The sequence below is a fragment of the Gopherus evgoodei genome, chromosome 20, assembly GCF_007399415.2.
Source record: "Gopherus evgoodei ecotype Sinaloan lineage chromosome 20, rGopEvg1_v1.p, whole genome shotgun sequence".
In the NCBI taxonomy this organism is placed as follows: domain Eukaryota; kingdom Metazoa; phylum Chordata; order Testudines; family Testudinidae; genus Gopherus; species Gopherus evgoodei.
In genome coordinates, this window is record NC_044341.1 from 5,973,437 (window position 1) to 5,995,227 (window position 21,791).

At 59.2% G+C, this 21,791-nt stretch overlaps 1 protein-coding gene across 1 annotated transcript in view; it reads right to left on the minus strand.

Moving 5' to 3' along the window:
• The window catches only part of COL16A1 (collagen type XVI alpha 1 chain), a 91,157-nt gene that overhangs the window by 49,763 nt on the left and 19,603 nt on the right, over positions 1 to 21,791 (minus strand). Inside the window, 18 exon segments of the mRNA XM_030538695.1 lie at positions 604 to 642; positions 960 to 1,055; positions 1,151 to 1,195; positions 2,089 to 2,151; positions 2,544 to 2,579; positions 3,382 to 3,426; positions 3,560 to 3,601; positions 4,208 to 4,270; positions 4,541 to 4,567; positions 6,345 to 6,380; positions 7,126 to 7,173; positions 8,914 to 8,964; positions 13,518 to 13,643; positions 14,654 to 14,734; positions 15,616 to 15,638; positions 15,641 to 15,664; positions 15,667 to 15,889; positions 16,631 to 16,754. Coding sequence (XP_030394555.1) covers positions 604 to 642; positions 960 to 1,055; positions 1,151 to 1,195; positions 2,089 to 2,151; positions 2,544 to 2,579; positions 3,382 to 3,426; positions 3,560 to 3,601; positions 4,208 to 4,270; positions 4,541 to 4,567; positions 6,345 to 6,380; positions 7,126 to 7,173; positions 8,914 to 8,964; positions 13,518 to 13,643; positions 14,654 to 14,734; positions 15,616 to 15,638; positions 15,641 to 15,664; positions 15,667 to 15,889; positions 16,631 to 16,754 — 1,192 coding nt within the window.

Genomic DNA, 21,791 nt, shown 5'->3' on the forward strand with positions numbered 1-21,791 from the left:
TTGAGGTCAGGGAGCAATGATGGGCAGCAAGGTTCCCTGGAGAGGAGCCAGAATCCAATTTCCACCCCATCAGCAATCGCTCTGGGACCCCAGAAGCCCTGCCTAACCCCGAGGGGGCACCCCAGAGCATCGATCAAAGCAGCTGCCCAGTTACTCCGGAAACAGCCCTTTCCCCCGTGGCAGGATGGGGAGGGATCCATTGCGCAGCATCACATGCACTGCCAGGACACCCCCCCGACCTAATGCAGGCAAAGGCCTGAGCCACTGCACCCCACAGGGAACATCCTGCCCAGCCAGGCTCGTGCACTGGGACAGCGAGAAGATAAACCTGCCTCCACCGGGCCTCTCGGACAGACAACAATCCCTGTAAGAAACACGTCCCACAAGTCTCTGCAAGAACATGGGGGGCAGGGGGGAGGAACAGGCAGCAAGGTCGACGTTTTAAACCAGAGATAGGCCCCGCTCAGGCCGACTCTCCTGAGCTGGGAGAAGGTCAGAGGCGGCTCCAGACTTAGCAGCTGTGGCTGTCTGGAGTTCAAGCTCATGCCCACGTCAGACCTGACCCCATGGGCAGGCTGGGTCACTAGATGCAGCTGCACTTACTTTTTCTCCTTTAGGACCTGGAGGGCCACCGGGGTCACCCTGAAATTAACGAGAGAGAGAGCGGTCAGCGCGTTGTCTCCCAGATGGAACTGGCACACCCCACAGGAACGGCCTGGCCTCCCCGCGACCCACTGAGTGGGTCGTCCGCAAGGCACTGAGATGCCCTCAACTACCAAATCCAAACAGTTTGTCCATACGGCGAGAGAACGACCTGAAATTCCACACAGCCCATTGACCGACAGGATTGCTGAGGCCCAGCTCACTCTTCCAAGAGGCCAGCAGCCGTGAACAGCAGACATGCATGCCCAAGGAGGGGCGCTAGGAAGTGAGGAGAAGCAATGGAACCAAATCCCTACCGTTTTCCCTGGAAGTCCTATCCCTGGAGGACCTGGTGACCCCGGGGGGCCTGGCTCACCGGCTAGCCCCTCGGGTCCAACGAGCCCTGGATCACCCTAAAACACAAACATGGCTGTGAGCCTGGCTTCTCCATCAGCACAGCCTTCAAATCCCCGACAATTCCCCCCACCCTGAGCCTGCAGGACGGTACCTTCTGTCCCTTCGGCCCCACCACACAGATCTCTCCAGGCCGGCCCTAGCAGGAGAAGGAAAGCAGGATTAGAACATTGTAAGCTCTTTGGGCACTGTCTTTCTCTGCTGTTTGTACAGCACCTTGCACAATGGGGCTGTGGGCCGTGACTGGGACTCCTAGGTGCTACCATAATACATCTCATCAATAATCACAACAATGGACTCCCAAAAGGTTTCCCATGGGCACCAAGCAGTGCACGGCCCCGGCATAGATCACAGCCTGCAGCTGTCTTGGTCCTTTGCCATTAAAAAATACAGGTTGATCTGTTTTCTAGGGCATCTGTGGATCCCAGAGAAATGCATCAAGCTGATCCTAAAAGGAAGAAGGAGCCATTGTATCCGCCCACATTTACACAGCCCCCCTATCCTGAGGGATCTCAAATCTCTTTGCCATATTGCATAAGAATCCCTTGGCCACTCGTGGAATGCAGCCACCTCTGGGGTGGACCGTGGCATCTGTCTTGCAGCACCCAGCAACACCGCTCGGCAGTGTGGATCGGGACATGAAGAATCTCTCCCCCAGCTGAGATGACGGGGAATTTAGGGAGATGGAATATGACTAGGCAGCTGGGAATTTGTGGAATTTTGATTGAACACAGGCACTCAGGGCTGCAGATTCTCCTCTGCAGGGAGCGGCCTTTTGTGCCTGAGCTCAGTGGTGACTCAGCGGGGTGTTCGAGCCCTGCTGCATTGCTGGGTTGGGACATCGTCACTAGCTAGAACAGGGAGCGGATGCAGCGGAGACGGTAGGAATCTGAACGTCTCTCCAAGGCTAACAGGGAACTGGGAAAACACGAGGAAGCGCCTGGGAAAGCGCCAGCGAGCGCTGGATCCTGCAGCCCCAGGGCAGATTGAATAGAAGGAGAGAGGGGACATACGTTGCAATGAACGACTTACGTCACGCCCCGGCAACCCGGGATTCCCTTGGACTCCTCCATCTCCCTTCTCGCCTTTCTGCCCCTTGAGAAGCAAACCAGAAAACCGCCCGTCAGAGGAGAACCCAGGGCCCCGGCTGTCCCCGCTCCTCAGACCCACCACCACCTGTAATGGCTCCAGACTCTTCTCACCCGCATTGGGAGACGACAGCCTCCAGGCCCCTCAGGGCCAAGCTCACGGAAAGCACCGTTAACACATGAAGCATCCCTGTTCCCTCCCTCACGGCGCCCTCCCTGCTCCGCTCCCCCAGGTCCAGACCTTGCTTTTCCCAACCCCTTTTCGACTCCTAGGCTACTCTCCCAGGCAGGAGGAGATGCCTTCCTGAACAGACGAGCTACCCCTGCAAAGCGGGGAGAAGCCTCCACCGGGACCTTCCCTCCTGGGCTCTTGCCCTGCAGACTGGGAGAGCGAGTTACCTTTTGCCCATCAGCACCGGTCGCTCCTGCTAGGCCCTGTTTGCAATAGAAACAAGGTGGTTAACCCAGCCTTTGCCTCCGCTTGGCCATTAACGCCCAGCTCCGTGCAGGATTCAGTGATGCGCCCCCTGGGTGCACAGAGAGTTTCACCACAGCCCCCCGCACAGGATCTGGCTAATAAAGATTTAAATCCCACAAGATAAACTTGGCCACCGCAGAGCGCAGCATCTGAGCGGCATTCAGTGGGATACGGGAGGATATTAAGCCTTGGCAGGCCTGAGAGCCGGAGGGAGCAGGGGATCTCCCTGCTGCAAAGAGAGGGAGCGTCACAAGGACCTGGGGTTCAGAGCTGAACCCCTGGAGGAGGTAAAGGAGGTGCCAGACAAGCAGGTTGTGATGTTCAGGGTCAGATCCCGAGCTGGGGCTAATGGCCCAGCTCTGCACAAGTAAGTGGGAGCGGTGCTGGCTGGAGTTGGTTTTTTGACTCCAATGAAGTTGCAAGCAGCATTTGGCCCAGTGCCATTTCTAGGCGCTTTGCCCATTTACACCCGCGGGATCTACCACTGGCTTTCAAGACCTCATCTGGGCCTAGGTGGTCCCAGTCAAGCCCGTAGGGGGAGCAGGCTCCCCCAAACGGTGGCCGAGCTGGAGGCACTGCACCCCTGGTAGGTCTGAGCGGTGGGAGCTGCGTGCAGTGGTGCTGTGGGGAGCCCATGGGCAGCACAACAGAGAGAGGCCGACGGGCACAATGCTGACCCTGTGTTGCCATGAGGGAGGAGAGATGGCACTGGGGGGGTGCAGCGGGGTGGGGGTGGAGTTTCAGATGAGCTTTACTCACCAAGTCTCCTCGCTCCCCCTTCTCTCCCTTTGGCCCCTCCGTGCACTTTGGAGAGAAAAGGAACACGGGGCGGGTTAGAGGAGGGTGGCACAAGGCAGCGTGAGGTGCCAGGGGTGGCCAAGCCCCACGGGAGATGCCTCCCCCAGGGGCCTGCCCAGAAAGGACAGAGGTGCCTCACCTGCAAGGGGCCATCGGGGGAGCTCTGGATGCAGTCTGCGCCCTGTGGGAGGAAGGGAGATGCTCAGAGGGAGGAAGGAGATGGGGCTGCCTGGGGCTGGGTTCGGGAGGGGTGCAGAAGGCAGAAACAGGCCCTGCACGGCCAGGAAGTCCCTTCGCCACTGGCATGATAATGGGCCAAGCTGCCAGGCTTCGCAGCTTAGGCCCATCCCTGGCTGCAGCCCCTCTTTGCCGGTCGTGGGTGGAGGCTGGGCTTTCCCTCCCCTGCACTGGGAGAGACCCCCCACCCCATCTCTGGAGCAGGCCCAGGCCCCGCATTGGAGTCACATACAGACCAGCTCATACTGCTCATGTCACCAGACCCTCTAATGGTTAGAGAGAGCTGGGAAGCGGGGACCATGGGAGTCAGGGCTGGGGGGGCATGGGGTGGAGACCCAGAGCCATCCCATCCAGCCGTCCTGCACAGGAGAGCATCACCAAGGCACCGGGCCCAGCCAGCCAGCGCAGGAGGCACCCGGGGAAGTTCCCGACATGGCCGTGACGCAGGATTCCCAGTGTGCATGTGGCAGCCATCTCCCCAGATGGGCCCATCGCCCCCGCAAGCTGGGCGGCTGTGTCTCCTCGTGCCGGGCACATCAACACCACTCACACGCTCGCCTCGCTCCCCCTTCGAGCCGGATGTCCCAGGGAGTCCGCGTTCTCCTTTGCCCCCCTGCAGGAGAGAGGAAGAGTCCCATGAGAGGCACCTGTGTTGCAGAGGGGAATACACGCCCCCTGCAAGTGCACATGGCCCCAGACGCACACGGACGAACCCTCACCGCAGCATGTATGGACACACGTGGACACACACGGATGAACACACGTGAATACCTCTGCACGCTCGTGCACTCACTACCAACTGCAAGCGGGTGACGCTGTGTGCCTTTGCGCGAGCAGGACGGAGCTGGGCTCTGTCTGTCAGTCAGGGCGAGGACAAACTTACCTTGGGGCCGGGGGGACCAAGCGTGACCTGTACAAAGCAAAATGAGACACGTCAGTGCAACCTAGTCGGCTCTGCAGCTGAGCCATTCGCGAGGAGGGGGAGAAGAGGGGTGGGAGCAAATGGGTGGAAGGAGCAGGACAAGTTCCGTGTCCTTTTAAAATCTTTCAGGGCGACAGTTCAGATGGAGCTCTGGCTCCAACCTCCTGTCCCAGAAGCACAGGTGACCCAAGGTGTCCCAGGCCACCCTGCCAGCACACAGAAAGGCTTGTGCTTTTTGTCGCATGCCCCCTTCTGCCCCAGTTCAAATCCCCACTCCACTGGACTCTGGCTGCCGTGCTAAGGGCAGCAGATAAAGGGGACTAAGAAAAGACACAAAACTGCTCTGGGTTTTGTTATCAGCCCCGTGTCCTCCGTAAAATCCTACAGCCGGCTCACAGCGCCCACGCTGGCCTGTCACACAGGCATGGAGGGCAAATATCGAACAGCTGTGAGCTCTGATCCCTTCTTCATTCCCTCCATCAGAGCCCCCTGTGCCCACGCAGCTGCTGCAGGAACCTTGCAAACATCTGGAAGCCATCAGCGCTCTCCCCTGGCCGTCCAGCTGTTCCAGGGGATGTCAGCCAGAGAAAAAAGGAGGAGGGTGAGTTCTTTGGAGAAGGCAAAGGGGCCAGAGCGAGCTGAAGCTCCAGGCACCTGAGGAAGGTACAGTCAGGTCCCGGGGGAGCTTTTGGGGGGTGCATGGCAGGCTGGGTTCCAACGGAGCCAGATGCTGCCGGGAAGAATGAAATTCAGTCTGGTTTTGGGGCTGCATCTTCCAAAGCGAAGCTGTGACTCTGCAGGGGCTGGGAGCCAATGGGGAGCGAGGGATCTGAGGAGATAGCCCTGCCCCGTCACAGCCCCACTGGTGGGAGATGGGCCAGAGCCCTCCTAGCCTAGGGCCTCCATCCCCACCCACCCTCCTCCGGCAGGCTGGCCTGCAGCACTATGAAGGAGATGGGCCTGCTCCAAGCCCTGCCTCTGTGCAAACCTCAGGTCACTCCTCGGAGGGTCCTTCCTGGGCCCTGTTCTCTGGCCACTGTCCTAGAGACGTAAACCCCTTGGAAGAAACACCAGCCCTGCAGCTACCAGCCTGGGCTGAGCGCCTGGGGCTGGGCATTCCCTTCCATGCTGAGGTGGTCTGGGGGGGGGGTCAGCTACAATGCATGGGCTGCTTTTCTCTGCTGTGGAGGCCTGGCAGGCTGGGGTATCCTGTGGAGGAGCTTTGCACACACACTAATCCTGCTGGGTTCTGGGCATGTGGCACCAGGCCTCTCACACAGAGAAGCAGAGCTGTAACTCAGCCAGAGCGCCACTGTAGGGCGGTATCCGTCCGTTGGCTCTCAGCATTCAGGGCAGCTCAGCCCTGGCTGGGGCAGATTTTCTGTGTTACTCAGAAACGTACAGAATCCAGTGGGACAGCCGCAATATGGAGCGATGGAGAGGCTAAGAGACTTGCCTAAGGTCATACAGGGAGTCTGTGGCGGAACAGGGAACTGAACCGGGATCTCTTAAGTCCTAGGCTACTACCCAACACCCTGGGCCATGCTTCACGTCTCCAAAACGTGTGTGTGTGTGTGTGTGTGTGTGTGTGTGTGTGTGTGAGAGAGAGAGAGAGAGAGAGAGAGAGAGAGAGAGAGAGAGAGAGAGAGCGCACGCTCTTCTTGCCACTAGACACTGCTGTGAGACAGCTGCCACTGAAACGCCCCCGTCACCCAAGCCCAAAGCCCACTGGAAAGCTCCAAGAAGCAGCAGGCCCTTGACTTACGTTGGCGTGTGGGGCTCTCTGGGGGCAGGATGCACACTGCAAGAGAAGAAGAGATGACACCGGCAGTCAGGAAGCAGGAGAAACTGTTCCGAACAGCAATGGGGATTTTTACTAGAGGTGGGTTGAGGAGGGCCGACCCCGCTAGCAACCTGGGAAAGCGTCCTGCAAATCACCGCCTCTCACGTCCCGCCCCCCTTGCTGCACCTAGCTGCGCTCTCCGTGGCATCAGCCGGTCTAAAACCTGCCGCCCTGGATCTGTTTGGAAACTGGCATCCAGACAGCTCCCCACAGGGCTGTTGTGGGTGTCCAGGTCAAACAGGCCCCCAGCCCAGATCCCATGCGGTGCTGGGATCTGCCACTGCTGCCAGCCAGGGGGACTCAGGAAAAACAGCACCATGGGGATAGATAGAATCTCCTATTTCCTCTCCCGGCTGGCGAGGATCCGGGAGCTGCCAGCCCAGGCCCCACAAGAGGGTTGTACATGTGGGTTTGTGGCTCCCCACATTTCTTCAGCCAAACCAGTGGCTGCAAAATGTTCCCTCTGGGCTGGCCAGCTCCTGCCGGGAAGCAGCTGGTTCTAAGCCAGGCAAACACCGGCAGCGGAGGTCCCTGGTCCCAGCCCGCTCAGAGCCCAGCCCAGCCGGAGTCTCCTTCTCAGTTCTCACTCGGACGGGCGCCGGTGCGCAGGCAGCGACGAGAACGGGTCAGAGCTCACCACAGACGTCCCCTGCAGCCTGCACCTAGCTGGAGCATTGCACAGCTCTGAAAAGCCTCAACTTACCTCATTGCGAGGCTGGCTGCGAGCCTGGCCGCGTGGGTCTTGGTAGCCCTGCAGGGGAGCGACCCAGAGAGGAAAGAGGTGTGAAAATGAACCAGGCTGCCTGTTCCCCTTCTTTCCAGCTGGGGGGCTAATGCCGGGAGGAGGGGGGAATGCACCAGTTCTAGTGGCTGCAGCCGCGTCTCTAACACAGATGTATTGGTGCTGCTTCTCCACCAGCATTTCCAAGGCCTAAGGGGCTGGAGTAACACAACCTGGGGCCCGCTCCTGGTACCCTCATTCTCCTCCTGCTCACCTCGGTGTGACCTCAGTGCAGTTACTCCTGAGCTGGCATAAGCGAGAGGAGAATTGGCCAACTGCAGTCGGCCCCGAGGAGACCAGGCCACGGTCTCCCGTTACTAATGCTCAGCTGGGAATGCCAAGTGAGGGGTGGCCCCTGGGGCTCCCAGCCATTGACCCCAGCAGCAGGAACGGCGAGTCAAGGAGTTGTGCTGGCACAGTGGGGCAGGGCACGTCAGACTCCAGAGGCAGGGCCGGCCCTAGGATTTATGGGGCCATATGCAGTATTATTAAACTGGTGCCCAAACACCGGCGCATTTGACTCTGTGAATACTGGTGATCCTACACTGCCCCTATGCTGGTGCCCCTATGCTGGTGCAACTGGCGCCCTTACACTGGTGCTGTGAAAATGGCCCCTGCCTTCTGCATAGTAAGCAGACTGCAGCGTGTGCTGGATGTGCGGGAGACGACCCCACTCTGACCTGCTGTCCCAGTCACAGGCGTGGACTCCGGGGGTGGGTGCTCTGCACCCACAGGGAAAATGTAGCACCACGCTCCCCCCCTCTGCCCCCTCCCCCCACGCCTCTCGCTCGTGGGTGGTCCCACGCTTACCAACTCCTCCCCGCCCTCCCAGAGCCAGGAGGGAGGGGGAGTAGGTGGGGAAGAGGCAGGGTGGGAGTGAAGCAGGGGCAGGAAGAGGCAGGATGGTGGGGGCTTGGGGGAAGGGATGGAGTGGGGGCGGGGCCTGGAGCAGAGGAGGGTGTTGAGCATCCCCTGGCAAGATGAGAAGTCAGTGCCTATGGTCCTGGTGGTGCCCCAAATTTTCGGGTGCCCTACACAGCCGCATATGCTGCGTATGCCTAAGGACGGCCCTGGCTGGAGTGCCAGGATCCACTCTTGCCCACCGTTCGGATGTGCTTGCTCGTTCCAGCCAATGCTCAGGCAATGCTGGAATAAGGAGGTGCTGAGATGCTGCTGGGCTCCCTCCAAGAGGAACTTAGACTGAGCGCGGTGAATCTGGACAGACTGGGGGCTGATTCAGCCTGTAGCCTTGGCAGGGAGAGATGAGGCCAGAGGGCAGTGGGAGGGCAATGGAGCAAGACACGTCCACCCCCAGTCCAGAGCCCTCAGGGCTTCCCACCGTCCAGGCCTGGCTGAGGAATCCAGCACGAGCAAACGAGCCCTTGGGTGCCAAGAAAAGGCAGGGAGGTGAGGCAGCTCCCGATGCAGAGCTGTGGTCCAGGCCTCGTGGCTAGGAGCCGCCGCACTGTGGGGCTGGCAACCACCTGGCTAGCCCTGGAGATCAAGGTGTTTGGTGTGCATGAGATGAGACCATCTCATAGCATCTCATGGCAACCGGGAGGATGACTATTAGGGAGCCGGTGGGGGTCAGTCTGGGAGCAGCTGCCCAGGGGCTGCAAAACTGGATGGATCCCAGCAGGATTTCATCCCAGCCCACCCCGGCCAGGCAGCAGGACCCGCCCAGACTCCTGACTGCCCCCAGCACCTCACCTTTCCTTCTGGCTGGCCCTCCACGCTGACCTGCCCAGATGCCTTCGCCTCCTGGGGAGAGAGCAAAGCAATGGGCAAATTATTGAGCCTCCTTCCTCCCACGCTCCCGGCCTCCCGCTGGTGGGAAGCCAGGATCAAGCTCCTTTCAAGGCCCTCGCTTAATTAAGGGCAGCTGCTGGGATTGGTCAGCCCCTCGCCTGGCACAAGAGCAAGGCCCTGTCTCGCACAAAGGAATGGCCACCTTGCCAGGTAACTCAGCGTCCTGCTGCGCCTGCAGACATGGAAGGAGAATGGGGGAGGGGGAGGGCTGCTCCTCGCTCAAATCTTGGAGGAGGATGCTAACAAAACCTGGCCCTAGCCTGCTGGTCTGGGGACAAGCCCTGAGCCCTGCTTCCGTCCAGGAGGGGATGGAGGCTCAGAGTCACAGCAAGAAAGAAGCTCCGGCAACGTCTGTTCGCTTATGCAGTTCAAAGCCCTGTCTTGGCAATACAGATTCCCTGACCCTGCACCCCTGGCTCTGGCTGCCCACCCCCCCCCAGCTCCAGTTGATGCCTACCCCGACAATGGGGCATTGACAGGGAATTGCTCGCTTGCACACCATGCTGGTGTTTACCGGGACAGACGGCAGGGATAGAGGAAAATGGCAGCACCCCATGCCCTGCCCTCCAGCCTCTGTACTGTAACCCAATCCCCCCAGGAGGCATCATCTCCAGACAATGGCATTCCTGGAAATGGATGCCGGCAACATGGCACAGCAGCCACTGGGCACCGGGGCCAAGTGGGGGCAGTGCCAGATGGACCTGGGCATTATTTCACTGGCTTCTTTGTACTGAGAGCAGGTTACTGTCAGCTCCATCCAGACCCCTACGCCAGCCTCTTCTCTCCTCACACTGGGCTTTGCCACCAGAATTCAGCCATCGCCGTGTCTGGCTGGAGAAAGCCGGGCCAGACACTTGGACGGACCCTCGTGTGGGCAGACACCCCCTTTGTTTCCCTGCCAGCCCGTCTCTCTCCACCGGCTCTGCAGGAAACAGCCAAGGCCCAGAACATGCTGCTCCGCAGGAACAGACTCTGCACTTGTCTGCAGAGGGATGTTTTCCTCCTCTCCTCCTTTTCACCGCTCCCTCCCTGGCTTCGGCCACTGCTCCTCCTGCCAGCAGTTACGCTGCTCTGCCTGGACGAGCTGCCCCAGCCCCCTCCTCTTCCCGAGCTGCCCCGCCCTCCCCGAACCTAGTGGCCCCCTCGCTGCTAACTCTTCTGGACAGTGGAAAATGTGATGCAGGGTTTTCGGGGGGTGAATCAGTGCAGCTGGGATCTGCTCAACGGGAGCGTGGGCACTGTCTGCGGAACGTCAGGGAGGCCCCGGCGCGGGGAGAGGCCTGTCTGAAGCGCTAGCGACGGCAGGACTGGAATTCACTGCTCGGACCGTTTGTATTTCAGAGCCCACTGCAGGCTGCAACGGGTTCTGCGTCTGGGGACGTTTGTTAGGGAATTAACGGCTGAGAGGTGCAATATGCCCCATACCTGAATGGGCTGGTCACTCCGCCAGCCCTTTTCCCCACTCTGTGCCCATTCCTGCTTCACACCCAAATGCCCCAGGCTCAGGGATTCATGCCCAAATTTCCACCCCAGAGCATCTGCCCAACTCCCCTGCTCCCACCCAGAGCAGGTGTATTTGGCACTCTGGCGCCCCCGGGTGGAGGCAGGGCCACACTTGGAAGTTGGTCCTCCCTCAGCACAAGGGACTTTTCGAGGCCCCATCCAGCCCTACATTCCCATGAGCCTGCTCCAGCCGAGGCTAGCAACACGGCGCCCTTTAAGCTCACTCAACAGGGGCTTGTGCCTTAAGGCCCAGAGTTCTCAGGTTCAACCCTCGCTGGCAGCGACCCAGCCAGGGTCCGGCGCTCCCTGCACTGTGTGCCACTCAGCCGTGGGACAGAGCAGAGGTGCCCTGTCTGGGAGCGTTCCCAGGCCCAGACTTGTCCATTTGCATCTCCTCCGTCTGCTCAGCTGCCTGGCGCTAAATCCAGATTTACTTCCTTGAGCTGGGTTATGGGGGGGAAATACCATTTTCCAGCTGTCTCAGTAGGTCAGGCCTTGAAACCAGCGTTACATAAAGCAGCAAGTCAGACACCAACCTCCATTCTTCCTCCACCTAACGGGTAGGGCAGGGTGCTTCCCAGACACGAGGAGCAACAGAGGCAGCTGAGAGCCGTGGCCTGTGACCCTAGCAGAGCCATGGACAGACTGGGCACTCCGAGGCGATTCAAGGGATTGACACACATAGTGACCGCATGGGCTGAAACTCAGGGCCGGCCCCTCATCTGGTGTAAATCAGCCCAGCTCCAGGGACTGCAAGAAAGCTTTACACCAGCTGGGGAATTGGCCTGTTAGACTTGCAGGAGTCACGGTGCTGGATAAGACTATTGGTCCACCCAGGCCGATGTTCTTCCTCCAGTACTGCTGGGGTCTCAGGTTCAAACAGGGGGAATTTCCCCTGCAACGCGCACACATCCTTCCACAAAGCACATCAGCTGTGGCCCATTCAGCCCTCTGCCTCCAAGCCCATACCAGTGCGATGGGGTGATGGTGGGGCTGGGACCCGGGGTTCTCAATTTGTTTTCATTTTCAGTCTCTGCAGCGCTGAGCCATCCCGAGTCCAAGCAGCACCCGGTCCTAATTCCCTCCGACACTGCTTTGCACGGGTGCCGCTCCAGATTCTGGGTGGACCAAGGAGGAACCAGGCCTGCTTCTCCCTTCCCAAGGTGAGGCAGGGGGCGGGGTGGGGCAGGCGTTTCACTCAGATCCAGGCAAACCAGCAGCAGAGCTGGGCTGGAAAGCAGCTGGGCCAGGACAAGGACAGGAAAAGCCAAATGCCGGAAAAATGCACCCTATTAGAGATCAGGCAACCGGAGTGAACTGCTGCAGCACAGCCACCTGCCCAGCGAGCGGTTGTAATCCGCACACCAGCTGGGTGAGGTGTTCTGGCCCAGCCAGGGGCACTGAGATCACTTTGAGAGAATTACCTGAGTCTGTTCTACAGCCTTCGCCAAAGGCAAGTTTTAGCTCATGCAATAGAGGCTCGTGCACTAAACTCCAGAGGTCCCCGGTTCGATCCCACTCACTGATAACCGGGGTCTGTCAGCGTTACACGGTGACCTAAACAAAAGGCTCCTGCGGGGTTCTGAGTGCTTCAAGCCCCATGAGTGCCTGCTCCCCGGCCCACGCCGTACAGCGCTGGCACCAGGGAAGGATACGGACCCCGTGGCTGGCCACATCGTGCCTGGGGCCAGAGCTCACGCCCCTGGCTATGTGAGCTGGGCTCCGCACCCATCTTACATGGCTGCTGCAGTGCAGTTTCCTAGTGTGCTTGGCAGCTGTTTGGGGCAGGGACTGTCTCTTTGTTCTGTTTTTGCGCAGCGCCTGGCACCATGAGGCCATGCTACTGCAATACAAAGAAATAAGAAGTGACTAGAGCAAGCAAAGAATGCCCCCCTTCCCACCCCAGTACTCTTACCTCTGTTTCCTCCACTGTCCCCTGCTGGGAGACGCTGGGAATGGAGCAGCTCTGAACTCCTCACCCAGCCCGTGCTCCTGCCCTGCTCCCTACAGCACCCCCTCCCTGGAATAGGTCTGAGCTACCCCGCAGCCAGGATTCCTGCCCCGCTCCCTACAGTGCCCCCTGCTGGGAGAGGCTGGGACCAGAGCAGCGTGGGGCTCCATTCACGGCCAAGGCTTCAGCCTCGTGCACCGCAGCGTCCCCTGCTGGGAGGGGCTGAGATGATTTCAGCCCCACTGACAGGGTCAGATTTTCTATCGGCACGGTGGCTGCAGCTCCGTAAGTGAGTCAGGAGGCCAGGACGGCGAGCGCCAAGGGCACATCCCCCGCCTGCCAATGTTCCCAACACATTTGTTACTAATTTAGGGATTGTTTCTGCCAACGGCGCCTACTGAGAAGTGACGTACTTCAAAGGCCCTATCCAAGCCGGACCCCTTTCACAGACGTGAGAACACTGGAGGAGCTCAACAAGCCGCTGGGCCTGTCCCGTCTCCCCCCTTCTACTGCCAGGCCAGGGAAAACTTTAGTCCGTGCTGTGGTTTACATCAGCCCCAGTCTGGTGATGCTCCCCTTGATTTCAACCCCGAAACCAGCCTCATGCACGGGAGAGGCAGGGCTCGGGTGGGGGGCAGACAAGGCTTGCTGGGACACCAGCACTATGGAGGGACGGGGGGGTAGGGCTCTGGGGAACAGCTTGGGCCAGCCACGGGCAGGGAGGGGAGCTCAGGCTAGCCCCACGTGGTGTTCCATTTTCCCTTTGGGAAATATGGGTCACCCTATGGTGCCCAGAAATCAATGCAATATTTCAGTTGGGGCACCCTAGAGAGAGGGACCTTCACCTCCCAGCTACCTGCCTGCTCTGCACCGGTTGCCCCAAGCAGCACTGGCTTTCCCTGCTGCCATGGGGCGTAGCACACTCTTGGCTAGCTGGCTACCAGCACCCAGCGCCTCTGCTTCCTCCTCTGCAGAGAGGATCAGGTGTTCTGGGGCATGGGCCTGTCCTGCCCAGGATGTGCTCCCCTCGGCGATGCCCCTTGTCTCTCACCTGAGTCTCCTGCAGGCAGAAGCAGCGGGTGTACACCTTGCCATCCGTCTGCGGGTTGATCTCAATCAGGTTGCTGGTCTGCGTGCCCTCTGCCTGCCGCCGGGTTTTGGAGGCTTCGGAAAGGCACTAATCGAAGGAAAGTGGGGGCTGGTTACACCCCGGGGCCTGGGCAGACACCACCCCTCTGAGGCGGGGAGCTGAAGACAGTCACAGGCACAGCCCCAGCTCCCGGCCAGTGCCAGACAAATTGCTCAGTGCATTTCTGGCAGCGCTGCCGATTCAGGCCACCTACTGACTCTGCCCCCCTCCAGATCTTGGTGCCACTGGCCGATCAAACCCACGATCCACCTAGTCTGACAGCCGATGTCCAGCTAATGGATTCCCTCTCCTGTGCTGCATCTTTTGTGGCAATTCCCCCCATAGGCACCTGGGGGGTTTCCCGGGCCCGGCCGGCTATGGCCCTTTCCCCGCAGCACAGGGGTTTGCAGCTCTGCTGGGTTTCACCCTCGATGGGTCACTGAGGAGGCGATGTCTGATCCTCGACATAAACCAGGCTGTTTGCTGCGTTTGTGAATGTCACTGGCACAGAGGCCAGCGGAGCTCCTCAATCTGCTCCCAGAGGCTCTGCTCACCCCACCCTGCACAGCCCCAGGGGGTCCAGCCAACCAAGCCCTAGGTAGGCAGCTCTGGAGAACACGGCCTGGTTGCTGGGGCAGGGGAGAGGAATATTAGCAAGGGGCCTGCCCCGCTGTGTGTGGACAGGGTCAGGCAGCAGAGGAGCAGAGCAAATCCTCAAGATCCTGTCTATGCATCCTGGGCACCCAAGGAGCCGGCCTCCCTGAGCAGCTTCAGCATTTCTAGGGTAGAAGGACGGGCTCGGGACCCTGGGCAAGTCACAGAGTTTCTTTGTGCCTCCGTTCCCACCTGTACAATGGGCAGAATCCCTGACCCATAGGATGATGCGAGGATGCAATCCAGACACATGGCGACGGGGGCCGGCGATGTACCAGGATGGACAGCGCATGGGCTCCGTGAGCCCCGAGGGCGTGAACAGAGACCCGCTAGCTCCAGGAGCTGCTGGATGGGAGGGGCATTAACCCCCCCGCACCACTGCAGAGAGCACATGCATAACTCACCCCGCCGGCCGAGATCTCGCAGCAGCCTTCCTGCATCACCATCTCTGGGTCGCAGTAGATGTGGGCCTGCTGGATGTCAAACTGCAGTGGGGGGAGGCAGACACAGTCAGAACACAAAGGGGCACCCTGACCCTCCTGGGGGGCAGGGAGCAGCCAGTTAGCACGGCACCAGGCCCCCAAGGGCTTGGCAAAGAATCCCCTTGAAGGTGCAGTGAACCCAGCCCCTGGGCCTATGCAGGGGTCAGAGGAGGAGTGGGAGTAGGACAGGCTCTGGAGTCCCTCTTCTCAGCCAGGACAGTCCAGCCCCCAGGGGTTCCTGCCACCAGCGAGGGAGGAGTCTGAGTTTTCCCTGAGCACTGGCTCAGGGACAGCAAGGAAGGGCCAGAGGTGGCCTCGCCTGCCCGTGCGCACACACGCATGTGCACACAGACACACACTCACACAGAGGCTTTCCCTCTCCCTCTGCCACTCCGCCCCTCCCTTGCCAGGCTGACCACCATTTATACTGTCCTCTCTGAGCCAGTTCTCAGAGATCCCACCTGCCCTCGCCTTTTCCAGCCCCCTCCTAGTGCCTCGCTTGTCCCACCAGCCCTTCAAGGCAGGAGCATTTATCTCACACACACACACACACACACACAACACACACACACACACACACACACACACACACACCCACACCTGGGCAACCTGTCCATTAGGTCCTCGAGGCTACTCAACTGACCAGGAGAGGTCGCTGCTAAGCAAAGCCAGGTGGCAGCTGTACCCATCAGCCAGGAACCTGTGACCCACAATTCCCCCCTGGGCCACGCAGGGCATGGCCCTTCAGCCGCTGGGCCAGCTCTCAGCACCTCCCTCCCTCCCCCCCCTTGCTGACTGAGGCAAGGGGTGCCACCACTGCAAACGGGCCCGGGCCACGAGTGCACATGGCCGGCGCGTGCCCAGAGAGGCCGGGGCGACCTCACCGGGACAGGCGTGCCGTGCACGGGTCCAGGCCGATGAAGGTGTTGCCTCGCTCGCTATGCCCCGCCGGGACTCCAGGGGCTTGGAGGAGATGTAGCTGCAGTCCACGTGGACGGAGACCCGCCAGCTCTGCACGCTCAGAGCCACCTTGTGCCACTTCTGGTCAAAGAGGGAGGAAACCCCCTTCCCGGCGAAGATGCTGCTCACAAACTCCTTCTCCTGGGCCCAGGCCTGGAACTCCAAGCTCCTCTCTTGGCCGTTGACCCCCAGCGAGAGCTAGGCACAAAGAGGTGCTCTGGCTTAGGATGCTTTCAGGGCGAGCGAGAGAGGAGACAGACAGATGCACAGGTGGGCGCGGGAACTGGGCCGAGCTAACGCCAGCCACTGTGGCCTCCAGGCAGAGGGGGGGCTCCTTGCCTGTTGGGTTTGGAGAGACCTGTCTTGGCAATGAGGGGTCTGGGCAGCCCCCACACCCACTGCTATCAGCTCTGCTAACCCCACCCCACCTGGGGCAATGGGGGCAGGGCCATCCCTCCTCCTTGAGGGCACGTCTTCTGGCACCAGCAGGGCGTCGGAAGCCTCCAAGGGTGCATCGGAGGCCGACAGCAGCAGCAGGAGGCTGGCATGGGTGGCAGAGGGGGCGTGCGCCCCACCCCAGCAATATTAGAGCCTGGGCAGGAATGGGTGCAATTGGCTTCATCTGCCAGCAGTGAAGCACCAGAGGCAGCAGGGTGGATATGGTGACCCGAGCCTCTTTGATCTGTAGCCTCCAAGACTAAAGGGGCCTGGTGGGACCCCAGCACTCTATGAGCCAGCAATGACTTCCCACAACATGTGTTAGCAGCTCCTAGGGGACACCCTGGCTGGGATAGCCCCTGTACCACATGGCGCTTTACTGCTCTGTGTGTCGGGCTGCTCCAAGGAGCTCTTGTTCCTGGGGAGCAGCAATCGTGGTGGGGAAAAACACGGCAGCAGGAGCGAGAAAGGAGAGAAGGGAAGCAGGTGAGGCAGAGGTACCTGGGGGTAGCCCTGCCGGTCGGTGACCTGGAAAAGGTACCAGTTCTCCTTGCAGCTCTGTTTCTTCAGGAGCAAAGTGAACACCAGGGTGAACTCATCAGGCAAGCCGTGGGGGAACACCTGTCTGGGGGGCGGGGGAGAGAGGAGGAAAAGTGACATAAGAGGAGGTAAAGACGCAGCCCTGGGGGCCCCAGGGCATAGCGTGTGTGTGTGTGTGTGTGTGTGCGCGCGCACAACGCAGATTGCATGGAACTGAGTGTGAGGCCCCGACACAGGTTTCCATGTGTGTGTGTGAATGCATGTGGCTCTGTGCAAATGAGACAGACACAGACACGTTGTTTCCCCCTGTGATGCCCCCGAGGGTGCCCAGGGTTGTGGGGAATCTCGCTAGCCCCTGCTCTTGGCATGAGTGCGCCCTGTTGGTACCTGCCGGGGGCAGCTCCCTGATAAGCCTGGCCACAGACAGCACAGGAACTCCCCTCCCATCCCCTGCGGGCACTGCTGTCCCTTGGCAGCAGACAGACAGACACCCACCCCCAAGCCCTCCAGGGTGCCCAGTCCCAGATCCATTGTACATGCCAAAGGAACAGTGCACCCCAGCTGACTGGTTGTACCCATCCCCTTCCAGTGACCTGCCTTAATTCACAGACCTCGAGAACATAACTAACTGTGATACACAACTCCACGCACATCTTGCACTGAGGACCCTGGCCCGTGAAACACAGGCTTTCAGCCAGACCTCACATGGCAAACGGATCTGCAGATCCCAGACCCAGGGCCCTGTAACCGTCTTCCCCCTGCACCCTCTGCTAGTGGGCAGAGAGGTCCTTGGCTCATGCCCCCCATGGAGGGAATAGCCCTCAGCTGGAGCAGACACAAACAGAGGCAAGGCAGCTGGCAGTGCCAGCTCCATCCCCGTCTCTCCTTGTCTAGTCACAGCTGAGCAAAGCTGGTCCGAGACTTGGGAGAAAGGCCCCTGTGCCTCCTCCATCCCACGACAGCTCCCTGCACTCCTGGGGCCAGGGAAGCAATGCCCAACCCGATTCCTCCCAAACCCAGCTCCGCGCAGGGCACCAGCCCTGCAGGGCACCGGGGTGTTGTGGAGATGGGGGAACCTCAGCTCTCCTGAGAAGGCAGCATGGTGGCTGCTGTTTCCATCTGTGTCGGGGGCCGCAGAGCCGGACGAAGCGCAAACACAAGAGTTTAGATCAAACAGGAAGCGCCCGCGTGCTGGGGGAGCGGGATCTGTTTTTGTCTCCAGCAGGGAATGTCAGGGCTCTGTGCTGCACTGAGGTGCCAGCGCTATGAAACAGGAGATCAGTGAGAGGCAGCCAGCCTGCCAGCCGGCCTCACATCATGTGGAAGGGTCTGTCTGTCCTCAAAGCCTGGGCCAGCATTGGCTAATGCATGCCAAAACCACACAACGATTCCCAGTGCACCGAAACAGCCCCCCTCCCAGACACCCTGACACACAAACACCCCCAACGCGTGCATCCCACACTCATCCCCAAACATCTCCCAGCACACACACACACACACACACACACACTCCTCCCAGACAGGCAGCCAAATACCGACACCTCAACACTCACCCCCCGCCACACCCAAACAGATGCACAAACACCCCCAACACATGCATCCAAACCCCCCCAAACATCTCCCAACACACACACTCCTAGACACTGAAACACCCACACCACCACCAACCCCCCAACCCAGTAGCACAACCCCCCCTGCCACACACCCCCCACACACACACACCTTCAGGACCTCAAGCCGAAATTCTAACGCAATGCCCAAAGCTGAGTAAGCCCTTCGTACCCAAGCCAGCCCCCACTCTTTCCCATGGATTCCTTCCTAGCTAAAAGGCCAGTCACTTCCCATTTTCCACTCCCCTTGACCCAGCTCCAACCAAAATAACAGAAAAATGGCCCAGAAGTTCCTTCTCTTTTCTAAGCAAAGAAAAAGTAAAGTGCAGAGAGCAGAGGCTCAAAATCCAAAAACCTCTTCCTCTTCACTGCAGCAGCTGCCACATCTGTCAGAGTCAGAGCAGACAGCGCGCGTGTGTGTGGAGGTTCCACGGGTGGATTAACTCCAGCGCTGGTCAATTCAGCTGCCGAATGTTCCCACTGTCACAAGAACATTGCCCAGCAGTGAGCACAAATCTACAGAGGATATCGCCCAGGTTATTCTGTTTCCATGCTGTGCAGATCCTGCCAGTAGCTCTCTCAGAGGTGTGGATGGGACGGTCCCTGTATCTATCCTGGGGGAAGGCCTAGGGATAAGGTCCCATCCTACTGGGCACTGCACATACAGTCCCTGCCTCAATAGGCAAGGCGGCAAAGGAAGGATTCTCAACTCCACTTGACAGATCGGGAGCTGAGCCCCGGAAAGATGGAGGGACTTGCCCAGGGTCACAGAGGGAGTCAGTGGCAGTGCAGAGACTCGACCCCAGATCTCCCGAATCCCAGTCCAGCACCTTCGCCACAGTGTCCTCTCTCAGAGCTCCCAGAGCAAAGCAGCTGGGAAAGGCAGATGGTTGTCACCCAGGTTTATAAAAGTGTCCATCGCCATTGCCTCTGGTCTCTCTTTGTGTCACTTTGGTTAGGAGAACAACATCCAGAGCAGAGGAAGCCCCCAGAGCCCAGAAGCACTCCCCGGTGGTGCCAGTTGGGGTGGGCACTGGGGAGGCCAGAGGGGTGAGAAACAGCACCCTGAATGCAGCCAAAGTCGGCTCACGCTGGGGAGGAATCAGCCCCATTCATGTTATTGACAGGTACAAGGCTCGGCTGCCTGCCTCGAATGCTGCCTGATGAGAATAACCCTCCTTCCACCATCCAGTCCACTGCAGGAGCTGGGTGAAGGACAGCAAGACGAACCACAGATCTCTGCCCCGCTCCTGTGGGAGGGGAGAGAGCAGCAGGCGCTGGCTGCTGTTAATGGGGCCGGTGAGTGAAACCAGCCTGCTGAGAAGAGACAATATGACACACAGCACCTGGCAAGGGGTGGGAGGGTGTTAGCCCCAGAGTCCTGGCCAGTTCCTTCTGCCTTCTGAAGTTCCCCTGCAGTTTCACTTTAAGTCACAGAATTCTTCACTGGCTGGCCTAAGCTGCTGCCACGTTCCACCCCAGAGGGGGCTGCATTTCAACAGTGGGTGACACGATTCCTATCTGCATATTACAGAGGATGCAGCAGATACCCAAGGGGTTGTGGAGAGGAGCCCGGGCAGGAGCTAACCCTGTTCAGATGGTTCCCTTGCCTATCCCTGTTCAGCTGCGTACAAAAGCCTGAGGTGAATGGAGATGTTTCCCACCCAAGGGGTGAGACATGCTAACAATTTTGGCATGGTGCAATCGCTCCTTAGGCATCAACTAACCGGCCTGCTCCCATCCTCGCCACAGAGACAAGCTCCAGGTTACCTGCCTGTCCTGGCCGGTTCCTCATTTGCTTTCCCACTGCATACCTGATGCATGACTCAGCCCGGGAAGTGAGCACCTACAGGAGGGGCTGGCAATGGTGCATGCACCCCAAGATACAGATGAACCCAACGCTCCCCACCCCGAACAGCCACTGAGGGCCCGGGCCCACCCCCAAGCTGCAATCGCTTTAGCAGCCAGCTAAAGGAGTGAATGAAAAAAGAGAGGAGGGGAAACCAAGGGGACTGAAAGCAGCCATGGAAAGAGGAAATGGCAGTAATGCTTTGTGAGCCAGCCACCCTCCAGCAGCTCAGGCAGAGGGCGTAGGCTCAACACCTTTGTCTTCCACACTACAGGGACCTCTGGGCCATGGCTGCCTAGCATGTAGCACCACTGATCCGCTGGTCGGAACCCTGCAGCCAAAACAGGAAAGTCACCTACCACCACTCTCAGGGTTCAGCTTCATTAACAGAGAGAAACATCCACTCCAGCCTTCTCCCTAGGCTGGGCTGCCTCTAGCGCTCCTCCCTCAGGACAGCTCAGCCCACCCCCTCGGTCCTTTCTCTTCAGAAAACCTCTCTCACCTCCATTACATCCAAGTAAAGTAACAACCTACTTAACCCACTCACAGCAGGACTGACACCTATTAACAGGCTGGAGAGTTCCAGGCAAACCCCACCAGCCTAAAGAGTGACTTAGTCAAGGTCCTATCCAGCCCCAGATGGCTTTGAAGAGAGACCAGGCAGCTGGGACATTTTGACAATTTCAAAACTTGGGTGGGGGATGGGAGAGGTCACATTTTTTTCAAAAGGGAAAGTTCATCCAAACCGCCTCTTTCCTGCTAGCTGTTTCCGGCACAACAAATCAGCATTTTCCAATGAAAAAAAGACTGTCAGATATTCCTGACCAGCAATCCTGGATCTGACGCGATAGGGACCATGGAGGAGCCCAGGTAGACCCAGGGGTGGGGGACGTGATGAAACAGACAGGGGATCTGATTTTAGATTCATAAATTCCAAGAGACCATTATGATCCCCCAGTCAGACCTTCTGTACAGCCCAGGTCAGAGAACGTCCCCTGCAAAATCTCTAGAGCAGAACTTTCAGAAAACCCAGTGTGACGAACTGGGAATGTTCTTAATGTTTTCTCTGACTACTGTGTTAGTGCCTCAGTGTCCCCATGGCAGTTCTTAAGTATCTGGCAGAGCAAAGGGCCAGTGCACCTAAATGCCTGACACTCTGTCTCCTAGCAACTGATGGCCTGGGCCCCTCCTCTGCAAAGGTGCCAGCTGAAGGTGTTGGAGACAAAGGGATCAGGTGACCTCCTGGCCCGGGAAAGGAGCTGAGCAGAAAGGAGGGGCTGGAAGGGGTGGTTAGTCTGGAGCTGGCTGGGGTCGAGGAGTGAAGTGCAGATGTGAGGGGTCTGGCTCACTGCCCCTCAGAATGGACCCGGCTGAGGGGTCCAGTTCGCTGTATCTACAAGCTCTGTTTTAGACCCTGTTCCCGTCATCGAATAAACCTCTGTTTTACTGGCTGGCTTAGAGTCATGTCTGACTGCAAAGTGAGGGTGCAGGACCCTGTGGCTTCCCCAGGACCCCGCTGGGGCAGGCTCGCTGTGGGAAGCGCACGGAGGGGCAGAGGATGCTAAATGCTCCAAGGAGAGACCCAGGAGGTGAAGACGTGTGAGCTTTTTGCCCTGAACAAGTCTGCTCCGTGGGAGAGGAGGCTCCCCAAAGTCCTAACTGG